The 15151-nt window shown below is 33.8% G+C and overlaps 1 protein-coding gene across 2 annotated transcripts; it reads left to right on the top strand.

Annotated features, from left to right (window-relative positions):
• Positions 1 to 418: 418 nt before the first annotated feature.
• Positions 419 to 5563, top strand: LOC142630924 (DNA polymerase epsilon subunit B). 2 transcript variants are annotated; one of them, XM_075804987.1, is made up of 14 exons: positions 419 to 627; positions 724 to 928; positions 1100 to 1253; positions 1356 to 1488; positions 1974 to 2050; positions 3060 to 3164; positions 3291 to 3371; positions 3461 to 3591; positions 3679 to 3773; positions 3861 to 3960; positions 4220 to 4334; positions 4450 to 4560; positions 4649 to 4682; positions 5034 to 5207. In XM_075804987.1, exons 1-14 carry the CDS (start codon positions 453 to 455, stop codon positions 5054 to 5056), a joined length of 1539 nt encoding a protein of 512 aa, XP_075661102.1. In that variant the 5' UTR covers positions 419 to 452; the 3' UTR covers positions 5057 to 5207. The 2 variants fall into 2 exon arrangements, with proteins under 2 accessions (XP_075661102.1, XP_075661101.1); XM_075804986.1 differs by lacking the exon at positions 4649 to 4682 and having other exon boundaries at positions 5034 to 5563.
• Positions 5564 to 15151: the final 9588 nt, after the last annotated feature.

Raw genomic sequence — 15151 nt, 5'->3', positions numbered from 1 at the left:
AAAAATGAGAAATGGGTAGAGAGAGAGCACGCGCGAATTATATGCGGTAGTTGAGGGAAATAATAAAAAAGTTAGGAAATTGATTATTTAATTAAAAGAGAGGGTAGGATAGATGAACTGATGTGGGTGTATTGTAAAAATAGATGTGTAAAATAGAAAAAGTAGGTTTTTAATGTAAAAATGAATGAACTGATGTGGATGCTCTTACACTGTATATTATAATATATATAATATTATTCAAAGAAAAAAATTAGCCGGCAGGAGGAGGAGACATAGACATTGTACATTAGACATTAGACATTAGACAGAGAGGTTATATTCATTTATTTATTTATTTAATATAATTGTTTCCCGCCATTTTGAGCATGAAAAGGGTCAATTTTCCCGCCAAGAGTGATCGATGTAAGAGTCAAAGAAAGAAATCAGAGGGAGAGAGAGAGAGAGAGAGAGAGATGGATAGTGGGACGATGATGATAAGGAAGAAGGTGCAGAGGAAATGCAAGATAAGAGGATACACACTGAAAGTCGATGCTCTCGATGAGATCCTCTCTTTCGTCAACCGTTTCCAAGGCGCTGAAGACGACGCCCTCGACCTCCTTCTCGACCATCTCCTCGACCACGATTCCTGTATCTCTCTCTCTCTCTCTCTCATCTAAATCTAAATCTAATCTAAATGCATTCTCTTTACTCTCTTTGTTTGTTTGTTTGTTTGTTTGTTTTCAGTGAAATCTTCAATAATCGACAGAGAACCCGTGCACCGTGTCGTCGCCCTTTTATTAGAAGCCGAAGCAGCTGTCGACGGCGACGAGGTTGACAACGAAGCCACCGGTGGGCCCTCCTCCTCCTCCTCCTCCTCTGCTATTCGCGTTGTTGATGCCTTCTTCGTCCCCAAATTTCGTTACGACCCCATCAAAAAGATTTTCTACGAGTATGTCATGTCACCCTCTTCTTAAAATAAATTCTACTACTATCACTTTTCAAAATTAGGGAAGGATATAAAAGTACAACTGGGCAATGTTTTAATTTCTAATCTAAACCTTTTATGCATAGAGAGTGAGTGAGTGAGTGAGTTATTGAATTTGATGAATGATATTGATAGGCATTCGGGAAGTCTAGCAATTCACGGGGAAGCTTCTGCCAAAGCGGCTTTGTATAGGGACCGCTTCCTATTACTGTTCCAGAGGCTTGCTCGCGACCACCATTTTTCCAAACCTGCGTTTGATACTGAAATTTCACATGTTGGAAGTTGTGAGGTTGCTCTCAAACTCTAACTCTAACTCTAACTCTAACTCAAACCCACATCCACTATATTATTAATTAATTTTTCATTCATTGCCTCTGATTGTGTCTGCCAGATATCTCCAATCCAGTCTCTAGTTGGCCAAACTGGAAGAAGATGGGTCATGGGTGTGATATCTCAATTGGAAGATGGCCATTATTACTTGGAAGACCTAACTGCTTCTGTCGAAATCAATTTATCTAATGCAATATCCTTAACATACTTTCTCTCTCTCTCTCATTTTGTGATGATTTTAAATTCTACAAAAATACAACACATGGCTGTAGTAATACTTCATAATTCTGTTTGCTACATTAATTTCAATTGGCTCTGTGGATTGTCTTTTTTTTTTTTGGGTGCTGCCTGTTGTGTTCATGCAGAAGACATGAAGGTTATGTTAGTCCATGGCCATAGCTGCAATCATATGTCTCGCATAACTTGTAATTCTTATTGTTTCCCTAATCATTTTTCAAAAAGTCATCAATGACTTGAAAAAGGATTGGAAGGATAACATCTGTCTGATCTCTGCTTGTAGGTTGATCCAACATACAGGCATAGATTATGCATTGTGAATTTGGTACCACATTTTGATTTCTCTAACTGCATCATTTTTTTTTTCTTGGTTGTAATTTTTTATATATGAATCGTCAAAATGGAGATATACAAACAGGATTTTTCTTTGACAAGGAATACAAGATAACTACAGGATTTTTCTCAGAGAATACCATTGTTGTAGCAGAAGGTGAGATGCTCCTAGAGGGCATATTTCAGGTTGGTGCTATATTTCGTTTTCTTGAAATCTGCCTTAATAAATCTGACCTTTTAACAACTGCATATAGTTTCTCAAGTTTGTATGTACTTTAATTTTTTTATTATTTATAACTCTGTAATAATTTGTCCAAAAACAATTGGTTTTGGCAAGTGACAAGGATTTTTGGTAAAAAGTTTTTTTGTTGCTTCCCTGATTTTTTGGGTCAGCACATTGGACATTCAATCAAAACATCTTGGAAATTTTCAGTACCTCTTGTATTGGCAGTCATGTTTTGCATTATTGAGAATATTGGTTATGGAAGAAATACTAATATTCATACCAATTGTTTAATGTTCCTATCTACAAAATCTGGTGTCTACTATAAAATTTAGGATGGTCTCCTATAAATTTATACGGAAATTCTTCTAAAATTATAAAATCTCATATCATTAATTTAGAACTAGGGTACCAAAATGTATTGTAAGAGACTAAGAGTGGGGTTGATAGGGAAACTGTTAATCTCAATCTCTAGAACATCTCGATAGAGATGGAGGGTATTAGTGTAAGAATTTAATTCATGTAATATAGTGGGCGAATCCTTACCTAGACAGGTGATGATTCTTTAGAAAATTTTTGTACTAAAGGAGCCTCGTACCTCTTCTTATCCTTTCTTTTTCTTATTCTAATTAAGACTCTGGCTGCTCTTTTAACTGTTGAGCAACCAATCTAATTTTTATTTCTCACCTTGTAACTGTTGTGAAATCATCATAATAAGTCTCTCAAGTGTAGACATTTTAATGTTTGAATGAGGTAGTATCATTTTAATAAGCTTAGTGGAATAATTATGATATGAGGTTGCAAAATTATCTAGCTATCATAATTTTGAATAAAACTTGTCATTACTGAGGGACATACTACTTTTATACTCTGCTAGCAATATTGTTTTGAGAATCACATCTCTATTTTCCAAAGTTCCATGGGCATCTTTTGAGTTGATTTTTATGCTAAAACTTGCTCTCTGTTGTGAAGGTAATTACTTGTGGATTTCCTCCGTTAGAGGACAGAGATAAGTCGCTCAAATCACTAGCAGGACATGACTTCTTCGGTGGTGGCATACTAACTAAAGAAGAGACTGTATCTTATAAATTGCCTTTGCTATGATTAAGAATTGAAAAAGCATTTTTAGTAAAAAAAATTTCAAGTTTCTTTGATAACTTTAACACTTTTGAATTCATAAAATTTCCTATACACTTCCCATAGCTCAGACTTGCAGAGTTTGAAAAGAGAGCAGTTAACGACATGTTTGTCATACTATCTGACATTTGGCTAGACAATGAAGAGGTGATTCATGATGTCTCTCTCTTGTTTATTTATTTTTTTACCTCCTGAATAGCTCAGTCTAATCTTTATACTCCATTCTTCATGAGAAGGTTATGGGAAAACTAGAGATTGTCCTCGATGGTTTTGAGAGTGTTGAGGTGGTTCCTTCCTTGTTTGTATTCATGGGGAATTTTTGTTCTCACCCCTGTAACCTTTCCTTCCATTCTTTCTCAAGTCTCAGGTGAGATATAGCTTACTCTTGTCTGATAATAACAACAATAAAAATAATTATGTGAAAAAAGGAATAATGAGCAACTGAGGTGTGCAGATCACAGTTCGGCAAGCTTGGGCAATTGATTGCAGCCCATCCACGGCTGAAGGAACATAGTCGATTTCTTTTTATTCCAGGACCTGATGATGCAGGTATGCTAAACTGACTACCACATACTTCAAATGTCCCTCACATTTAGTGGCATGCTTGAGAAAATTCTTATTTTTTGACATTTTCAGGTCCATCAACAGTTCTACCCAGGTGTGCTTTACCTAAATATTTAACTGAAGAGCTTCAGAAGCACATTCCAAATGCCATATTTTCAAGCAATCCTTGCAGGTTAACCTTTCTGATCACTTGTGAAGATAGGTTTAATATCCTTCCAAAGACACTCTCCTGATGTCTGCAGCATTGAATGTTATTTTTAAGTTGTGTTCTTTGATTGAAGGACCATCTGATAACGGAAATAAGAAAATGTAGTTATGAGATTGAGATCATAATTGCTGCTTGGAATTTGAATTTATCTTGTGCGCTTGCTAATAGCAACTGATGTGGCTATAATTTTCCTCATAATTTTACATTTATCATGTGTGTACAGAATCAAATTCTATACCCAAGAAATTGTATTTTTCCGTCAGGATCTGCTCTATAGAATGCGTCGCTCATGTCTGATGCCCCCTTCTATGGAAGAAACTACTGATCCTTTTCAGCATGTAATCTGTTCTTTCTTTCTTATATCTTCATATTTTTTAGATACATCTTTGACCCATTTTTTTGCTTGTGGATATTAGCTGATTGTGCTAAATGGCTTTTGAGCTTTTATTGCAGCTTGTTGCTACCATAACTCATCAAAGTCATCTCTGTCCACTCCCTCTTATTGTACAACCTATTATCTGGAATTATGACCACTGTCTCTATCTCTATCCTACTCCACATACGGTACTGATTTTAATTCCAAATGTTTTGTACTTTGTTTAACATTGTTATGTTTTATGATGTTCTGAATCGCTCATTTTCCCTTCATTAGAACAATAAACACACGAAAGGCAAGGTCACCCATGGTAATGATGTTTAAAGCTATGATGTACAACCAGAGAATTCAAATTGAATCTGTCGATTATATTTCTGATCTTTTCTCATCAATTCAAGAAAGAAGTGGATGTTGGGGACAAAATTGCTTGACAACTTTTAAATTATGATCTTGGAGGCAGTTTGCTTGACTTGAACTCATTACTTGTTCAAAATACATTGAAGAATGGGAACTTGTGGCTCTTTTTAAATTGATTCATAACATTTAAAACTGAATAACTGGAAAGAAATTAGACTTGCTGGCTGATGCCATCAGAACTGCATAGTGATTAGTCTTGACAAGAACAATCTGACGCTTGTTTCATTCTTGTCTTTTCATTCAGATTGTTTTAGGGGACAAAAGTGAGCAGAAGGCGTTCAAATACACAGGAATCACTTGTTTCAATCCCGGTTCCTTCTCAAATGACTATACATTTGTGGCATATCGACCTTGTACTCAGGAAGTTGAATTGTCAGCCCTGTAGGCATTTGTGAAATACTGCATGATTGTCAGTGATGAAGGAATCTGAGAAAGGTTTTCTACACTATTCTTCAGCAGGCCAATCTGATTCAATGCATTCTATGTGATGTTAGGTGGAATAGGATTACAGCTCAATTGTTCCAATAATTATTGAAAATTAGCCCTTCAATCACTAGAAATTTGTGGTGTACAGAAGATTAGGCAGTTGATAGTTTTAAGTGGAAGCACATCGTACTTTTGGGGTCGAGAATACTGCGGGCATGTAAATATTGCTTGTCAAAATGATTCATTTCGTGCATTCATTATGTCTCCTTTGTAAAATCATGCCCTCAACAAACAGTGTGGAAAAATAGCAATTCCATCAATTCACTAACGAAATGATTTAAAATATAATAAGGATTGAGGTGTCAACACACTTATTATTTAACTCTCTTTTGGTCAATCTTAGTATGCACTATGCGAAACCTGAATATTATTTACAGGGGCCCAAAATAAAGGTATTAATGAATATAATTTGGAGATGAGGGTCATTTTTTATAGGTATTTGATTTTGGGGGATCACTATTAACATTTTCATATAAATTATGGAAGTTTCCCTCAAATATATAGAAAAGTTCTTCCAATTTACCATATGGCATTCACATGTATTTTAATTACCATCTATTTAAAAAGTCGTGTGACATCATCTTTTTAAAAAGTTGCGTGACATTTTCTTTTATGATTTAATGAATTGTTATAATGTGTTTCCTTAAACCCTATTATATGTTGTTATGTATGACTTAATGTTGTAATTAATAAAGTTGTTTTATTATAATCTAAAAATAATGATAACATGAATATTGAGACATTATCATGTAGTTCATGAGATGCATAATATGTGATTTATGTGAAAAGTTACAGAAGATATAAATTACAACTTCTTTGTAAACTCAAAATTTTAGTTCGTAGTCGGTGATGAAATTAGGCATTTTATTTGCGAAAACTATAATATATCAACTAAGATGATTTGTCTTGATCATGAAAATGAAGATTTTTAGTTGGTATGTTGATATGTTTTAAGAGTTAAAATATATTGAACTAGACCGCTGTGAGATTTATTATTCTCCTAACGAATGTCAAATGAATAATAAATCTCATGACTTCTATTTACATGAGCTCTTAATCCTGAGTGAATAATGGACTTAATTATAAAGTGTAGATTGCTTTGATATATTAGAAGTAAGATCTAAAATCACGATTAAAATCTCAGTATGTTGAGCAGCCACATTTAGTGTTGATGGAACATATATAATCAAGATGAAATTCATAGTCTCTTAACGGAGATATAAAATATTTATTTGAGATAAGTTTAATGGTTTTGATTATTCAGAGTATTAGGCCTGATCACTTTGGTAAGAGACATCATTGTAATGATGTGTATGTGAGTGTGAGACTCTCTTATTCTCTCTTGGAAACTGATTGAGAGACCACATTTCTTGGGCGTTAGTGGAATTGGAGTGAAGATTGAAAGTGGTCCCTAGTGCATTTGATCTTTGTTTTGAAATTCACCACTTCAAAGTATGCTCTCTTGGTCTTAATTTCTGAAACTTACATGGTTTATGTTATCAATTGCGAATAAAGTAGATCCGTTAGTTTTCCGCTGCGTATATTTGGTATGAGATACAAACCATGTTTTTCCAACAATCATGTGGATAGTCATTTAAATAGTTATATGACAAGTTGGAGTATATTTGTCTCTCCCCCACTCCCCACTCCTCCCCCCCTCCCCCGACCCCTTTCTTTACTTATTTGGTAGATTAATATAACTCAAGGTCCTTTCCTTGTTTACGTAGTATTGCATTTGTTTTTATTCACACTTAGACACATATATTGAAGAAATTCTTCTCTTAAATCAAATTAAGGACTATATTGTGGTGAGAAATTTTACCTTCTTAACTTCCACATGGTTTTATTCCAATATAAAGAAGTAGATGAGTACGGCATTTGGGTAATAAAACCCTTTATGCTATGTTTGGAAGTTTGAAGGCAGAAGAGAGTAGAAGGGAGTAGAGGGGAGGAGAGTAGTGGGGAGGAGATTAGAGGGGAAATGGGAAATGGTTATCCTCTACCTTGTTTGGATGTTTTTTATTTTTGTTGCTAACCAACAAAATTATCATTCAACTAGCAAAAACAATGATTGCCAGCCTTACAAGCATCTGCAATTACTACAGGAAGACTACACTTATTGAAACAAAAACCTCTACCAAATCTGATTGCATACTTTGTAGTCTCATGGGCAGCAGTATTGCAACATCTTCTAACCCAACTAAATTTACAATTCAAAAAAAAATTACAAAGATAAAGTATATTACTAACAGTAGAAGCAATGGACCAATCAGGTTGAAAATTTGAAATGGTTAGTGAGTCAAAACAGGACTTAGCATCTCCTTCAATGATGATATGCTGCCAGTTTTCCTTTAGAGCTAGCTGGATTGCCCAGAGCACAGCTACAGCTTCAACTTGCAGAGGGGAGCACCATACATGCATTTTAGCCCAAGCTTTAAGCACCACTCCATCTTTATTTCTAGCCACCGCCGCCAAAGCAATGGCATTTTCAGACATAGCAGCGTCCGCAACGTCCACATTGAGTTTAATCCATCCATCCTTTGGAGCTTCCCACCCATTAAGGGGGCCACATTGACATTATGGAAAACCTTGTTTGGATGTTTTTAAATTAAGTAAGGGGAGAGAAATAATTAGCCTTTTTATAGTTTTTAATTTTGTTAATATGGTAAGAGTAAATTTGGTAATTCATTTGGTCAAGCATGGATGTTTTTAAAATTAAGTAAGGGGGAGAGAAATAATTAACCTTTTCATAGTTTGTGATTTTGTTAATACGGTAAGAGTAAATTTGGTAATTCATTTGGTCAAGTATTTCTATACTTTGCTCTCTCTTTAAATCTCTCCAATTTGGGAAAATTAAAAATGAGGAGTTAGAAGGAGTTAAAATCTCTCCAAACCCCTCAAAATCCCTCTCACTCCTCCCTTAAAAAACAACCAAACAAGGTAATTTAGCCTACTCTCCCTCCCTCTACTCTACTCCCCTTTACTCCTTCTCCATCCAAACAAGTTATTAGTTTCAAATCTCAAGCCTTGAGAGGGAACCTTTTTTTTAAAATTTTTATATTATTATTTTAATTTTTGGCTCAAATTGGTGTGGGGACTTAAATTAGAAACAATTCAACCTTTTTCCTTCTTGTATGCGTGACCATAGTCTTGAAGATTCAAATAGCTGTTTTCCACATTTCCTTTTGTTTTCAGGGATGTGCTTGAACAATATGTTTGTACTTTGTATGGGGACAAACATGGGCATATGGTTCTACAAATCCCTTTTTAGGAATTCAGTAATAGACAGAGTTAACAAAATTGAAATATATGATCTATACCAACTTTTTTATGCGTCCATCGCATCTTTCTACGTAGTTGTCTTAACTCTCAAATCTATCATCATTGGTGTGTGTGTGAGTGTTTTTTTTTTTTCCTACTACTGTAGTTTTGTCTCCTCCCTATGTCAGGTCTAAACAAGCATACTGATCTTTTTAGATATACTAATGTTTTTTCAGTTATAATTATTGCTCTATATAAGGTTGCAGAATCCATTGGCTGTTATAAATTATCACCTAAAAAACTAAGTGCTCTCTTCTATTCTATATCACCCTTTACATCAGGATAATTCCTTGTGTTATATATAGCAGGAAAAGCTAAAGTATTAATATGATTTGTATAGAGATCCATCTACATGTGAAGTAATTACAGAAGGAACCTTCCATTTTAGTGGAAGCACTCATTTCGTTTTTAGTATCATTGATGTTTTGACTGAGAACATAGAAATCGGAATGGCAAGGAACCGTAGATGAGCAGATATTCCTTCGTTTACACGCAGACATTATATAATAATTTCGACGTTTGTGGAATACACCGTGGCACGAAATTTGACAATTTGCACTCCTAGCTTTGGAATTTGTGATTGGATATTGAGTATGTCATCAACTTAGTGGCCTTCTTTCAGTGAATGCTGCTGCACTCTTGAGTAATGTTGAAGATTCTTGATGCTTTTTCTCCTTTATTCTCTCTAGATTGGGTTGTTATAAGGATATAAGCTCTGCATCAGTCAGAATTTGGACACGACAAAATGTTGCAATCATTTTGGACTTGTGAGCTTATTGCGCCAATCTACACTTGAGCCGAAAGAAATGGTTTGAGTGCATTTGTTCTTTATGCTATTGATAGAATATCCTACTTATAATACTATAAAGCAAGCCTTTTCTTCAATTACACGTCCAATACGCTAGTGGGAGCTCTATTAAGTATCAATCAAAACATAACTTACTGATGGCTCATGTTTTGAAGACATCACCTTCAAATGTAATTTATATATATACAAGTTAAAAAGTTACATGTAGTTACTGTTATCTGTTAATCTTCACTATTTCAACTCAAGCGAAAGAGATATGTCGATCCAGGAAACATATAGGAAAAGGCGCATCCAGTTTCAATTACAAAATATAAAGGTGCTATATTCCATCAAGGTTAGTACAATCCATTTAAAGTAATGTGTATCCGTGCCAAACAATGACACTTACATCTCTGTCTTCTACCTAATACCCACAAGCCCAAAAGTGAGTTGCACTCAATGAGCATATATATGTTCTATTCTATTTATTATTTACCACAACCAGCTGTATTTTAGAATAAACTTTCTATTTATGAAGTTCTAAAAGAGTCAAGAATAGATATACTACTATACTGGTACTGGTACTGGTACTGGTAGTGGTGAAAGAGATGGCCTTGAAATTTGGAGAACAAACACAATGAAAATAAGATGTATATAGGGAAGAAAATTGTGAATTGGGTGGTGATTGTCCTACTCCTAATATACATTGGTAGGTAGGCGTACCACTTCTTGAGTCAAGCTAAAAAACAATAAATTAAGCTAGAATCCTTTCAAATGGTTCACAAGTTGGCTTTCATTCTTAATTCGGTGGTTTCACAGTTGAGAAGTTTAGATGAGTGTGGACCCATGGCCTTGAGAAAACCTTTATCCCACACGAGGTGACTATGCGTCATATCAGATGATGACTTGAACCAATAATTCAGGGCATAAATCTGAATTTAGTCACAGCTTAATAAAAAGCAGAAAGTAACAGGCTTTATGAAAAACACACGTCAACATGTTTATTCAAATTAGATGGCTAAGTCTTGTTGTTAATGTGAATATATATATGGGCTTGTCTGCGACTGTGTGTGTCTCATGCATATTATAGATATGCTTGATAACCTTTTTAGTTTTTTTTTTTAATAAGGTGCAAGTGTAATATACAAGGAAATTTTCTACAGGTGTGATGATTACATTTACAATCATGTTTTTCCACTAGAAGAGATGTTTATAACAACATTCTCTCCAGTTCCAGTTATGTAAGATTATATAGTTAAATTATCCAGATTGACTAGCTAATTAATAAATGTAGCCGGAATGTGAGGGAGTGTATTGGTGATCCACTGTGAAGAATACTTGGATTGTAGTTTACTATTTAATTTACATAGAGAAGATGCCTTGCCTTATTGGGTTTAATTAACTCGGTGTTTCTGTTTGAGAAGATTGTATTTATTGTTAGGAGAGACAGCTTCAACAAGAAATCCTATGGTTCTATATTCCAATAGACATGCAAATGTGTAATAGAATGAAGATTCCTCGTATAAAGAAGACTAATTTTGGTCAATATAATCGCTGAATGGCTTGAAGAAAAAGTAGGTAAAGCTGGTGAACAGTCAAGAAAGAGCTCTGTGTACATGAAGCAGTTATGAGCGGTAATCTGTAATTTAAGGAACATATGATATTTGGCCTTCCCTTCAGGTTAGTGCTAAAACAGTTATATTGGTTCGACTACACATTTTCGGAAAGGAAAAACATGGCTGCAAATTTGATATTCCTTTCTTGGCAAAGCTTGAAGGAGAAAGTTACATGCATTGCCTGCAACTTCTCTTACGAACTTGTTACGAGAAAAGGGAAAGATGGTTTAAACCATGGTTGCATTTGGAAATTTGAATGTGAATTTTTGTTTGGATTTTAAATCCATTGATTTTAGTTAATCCATTAATTTTAAAAGTTTAAAATCCATGGTGGATTTAGTCTAATCCAAATCTTTCATTTTTGAAATTTATTTAAATATAGTATTTGAATTTTAATCGCTTAAATTCAAATTCACATGCCCAAATTTTGTTCCAAAACTTTGTACTCAAATCCATCATATATGTAAAAAAGCTTAATTATACCCCTCACACTCCATTTTATCACACCTAAAAAAAGAATTTAGGTTCCTTTTCTTATATCTTAATTTCACTGTACTTTTTAATTACTTAAACCTAACATTCCTTATTCCTCAACCCTTGACATAAAATGTATCTCAAAAAATGACTCAATTTCATTTTTTGGAAAACATTTTCCAAGAAAACTAATTCATTTTAATTTATCATTTTTGATTAGGAAGCCCCTCTTTCAGCCTCTACTAAATTCCGCTCACCCTAGTCCTTAGTTAGCATTGACTTTGCCAACCTTCGGATGTTGTTGTGACACTTTGGTTAGGCTCGGTTGACTTTGTCAATGACTTGCACGAACAAGTATTACTATTTCTTATGATTCTAAATAATTATATGAACATAATTTTTTTCATTCACAAAAATACCCTAAATAGAAAACCATTTTATAAAGAAAATACCCTAAATAGAAAACTGTTTTTTTTATTTTTATTTTATAAATTTCTTTAGGATATTTGGGAAATTCAACTGGGAAAACATATCTCAAACTCACAATTTACACACAATAATATAGTTATAAAAATTATTTGAAAATTTGTCACATTTTAGCTTGTTAAAGTTGATATTTCTCGTCAAAACAAATAAAGTGTAAACTTTCTTATGGTTTAGATTATTAGATAAATTTTGGACAACCAATCAAATAATGTTACATCTATCTAATCGATAATCTCGCAGTAAACAATCCTTCTTCATTCTTTCTCTTCAATAACCTTGGCACAAAGAATTTAAGGTAAAAGGAAGAAGGAAGAATGATTGTTGATGGGGCCCAAACCAAGCTTAGTTCGTCCATAATGGTTGTCCATGACCAGATCATGTCTGGAGGGTTTCATAAGAAAAGAAGTCCAATAGAAGCACCCCAAACGAGAATAAGATCCCTCCATAAAATATTACAACTGTCTAAATTAGGATGGTCGTCCATGGATCACAAATGATATGAACGACTAAGGATGATTGTCCATAGCTCACAAGGGTATGGACGACCATACAACACTTAGTAAATTTTAGAAGAATTCTCTACAAGCTTTACCCAATCAAACCATGATCTGTCATTTCAGAGCGTGGGGAGGATTCCCCAAAATTCGCTCCATTTTCTCTATTAACTCCACACATCTTCCACAATGATAGTGGATCCGAGCAAGTAGACCCACTTCTAACTCTCTATAAAGGATCAAGTCTCATTCAACGAATGTAAGTTTTACTATTCACAATTTCTCATCCTTGTATTCTAGAGAGAAAATTGACTTAATCGTCGAAGGGTTCTTGGCCGGGTTACATCGGTCACCCTTGACAGCAGTGTGGCCGATACCGTACCGGTACCGGCCGTACCGGCCGGTACGTACCGTACCGGCCAGTGCACCGGTACCGGTACACTTTTATATTGTACCGGAAAAAATACCGGCCGTACCGGCCGCGTACCGGCCATACCGGCCAATTTCGGGCAATACCGGCCGGTACCGGGCGTACCGGCCGGTACAGAAAAAAGCTTTTTTTTTTTTTTTTAGTTTTGTAATTTTTGAATTTTTGTAAAGGCATAATGATAACTTATTTACATTAACTTCTTAGTATTATTTGTTTTCTTAGTATGCAATGAACAACTAAGTTTTCTATTTTTTATATTGTGTTTTTTTTTTTCTTTTATTTGATACTAAAGTCTAAAACTATGAATAATTTGTTTTGAATTGAGGTAATGTTTTATAATAAACTTTTATATTTACTATAATATAAGTGAAATATTATATATTTATAAACATGGTTCTAGAGATTTTGGTATGTGTGTGTGTGTGTGTGTGTGTGTGTGTGTGTGTGTATATATATATATATATAAAATAGCGGTAAACCCGAAACGGTACACCGGTATTGACCGGTATCCGAAATATATCGTACCGGTGGCCAAACCGGTACAGCCTCCGGTACGGTATTGACTTCCTTGCTTGACAGTCCTTTCTTTCTTTTCAGGTCATTAAGCCATCACCGTAACCCGGAGCATTTCAGTCTACTGATTTTCGAGCATCATTAATTGTGTTAATCAAATAGATGATAATGTGGTCTGACTTGATTAGTTAAACAAAATATATAAATTTATATAATTCAAATCATAAGAAGGTTAGTGTATTTCTTAAAGGGAGAAATTATGATATTAAAATTGATGGAGTCACCCCATTTATTTTGTTTTATTTTATTTTTTAATGTGAAATGGTGAATCTTTGTTGTAATTTAGACCATTCAATAGGTTAAGCATCTTTTATATAATCGATATCTATGAAAAGTTGCAAATTCAACCCTTTTTTTACCTAGAAAATAAGGTTTTTTTTTTGCCTCATATATATAATACTAATCATATATTGTACACAATTAAGTAAAATAAAATTTTCCAACCAACCAAAAAAAAAAAAGTAAAATAAAATTCCTTTACTTCATTTTTTTTTGAGAGAAAATATGAGAAAAATTTAACTTTATATTTACGGAATTGTAACGGTTTAAATCTATACATAAAAGGATGATGTGACCTATCAACTTTAATGAAATGCTGCCCTATTGCAAGTTCCATTTTTTTTTTTAAAGAGTCAAAGAAGTACGCGTGATTAGGCCAAATCAAAGGAAAAGAAAATATAGCTGACCTTTATACACTTTGGAGATGAATAAACTATGCTCATAGGTTTTTCTATTTTATTTTATTTTTTTGTAAAAGTTAATAATTTGAATTCATTATAATTTTTTTTGTAGGTAATATTTTAGTGGGAGTTAAAGATTTATTTATTTATAAAAAAAAGTGTATATATCTATTTAGTTTTGTTTTTTGGATAAACATGGGGTGTTTTTTTTAAGGAAAAAAACAGCGTGGTTGTTTAACTTATTTTTTTAAAAAAAAGCAATAAACGTATAATTATTTTGAAGAAGTGGGTTAGTGGAATAGCGTTCCTATTTTGTAAGCAATGTTTTAGTGCAAGTTAAACATGTATTTTTACCATATTATCCTTTAATTTTGTCTTTACTTAAACCTAAAGGTGTAGGGGTATTTTAGAATAAAAAAAAATCCGGTCCAAACAAAAAAAGCCACTTAAATAGTAGTATAGATATTTCATATTTCCTTGCAATTTTATTACATGATAAATATTTTTTGGTGTAAAATAAGAGATTTTTTTATTCTATTTTATTTTTATTTTTTATGTACTTAAATCAATTTTCAGAGGTTGGCAATTGTTATTGCCGAAAGGTCAGAAGTTAGGAGAGAGAGATGTTTGAAGATGAGAAAACAGTTGAGTGGCAGTTATAGCAATCTCCTGCGCAGTACTTTTCTATTGATATATGGTTGGTAAGAGATGGGGAGTTGGGTTTCTCTCACTTTTTTAACAAGCAATTTCTATTTCTTCTCCTAATTGGAGAATGTTAGGCCAACGGTCAAATGTAGACTCATGTCTCCATTAATTTTTTTTATATATTTATCTATATATATTACTACAAATTAAACTGTCTTCTACTTCTATATATATATATGAGAAATAGATACGATGACTGATGTCATTCAATCCAAATTGTTTACCCGAAGAGACACAAATTAAAACTCGTGCTTCGTTTGAAGTCGTAACCATGACCGGCCTACCAGTTGGTACTATTGGCTAACTGTAT

This window comes from Castanea sativa, chromosome 4, assembly GCF_040712315.1.
Source record: "Castanea sativa cultivar Marrone di Chiusa Pesio chromosome 4, ASM4071231v1".
Taxonomy (NCBI): Eukaryota; Viridiplantae; Streptophyta; class Magnoliopsida; order Fagales; family Fagaceae; genus Castanea; species Castanea sativa.
This window is presented reverse-complemented; position numbering and strand designations above follow the sequence as displayed.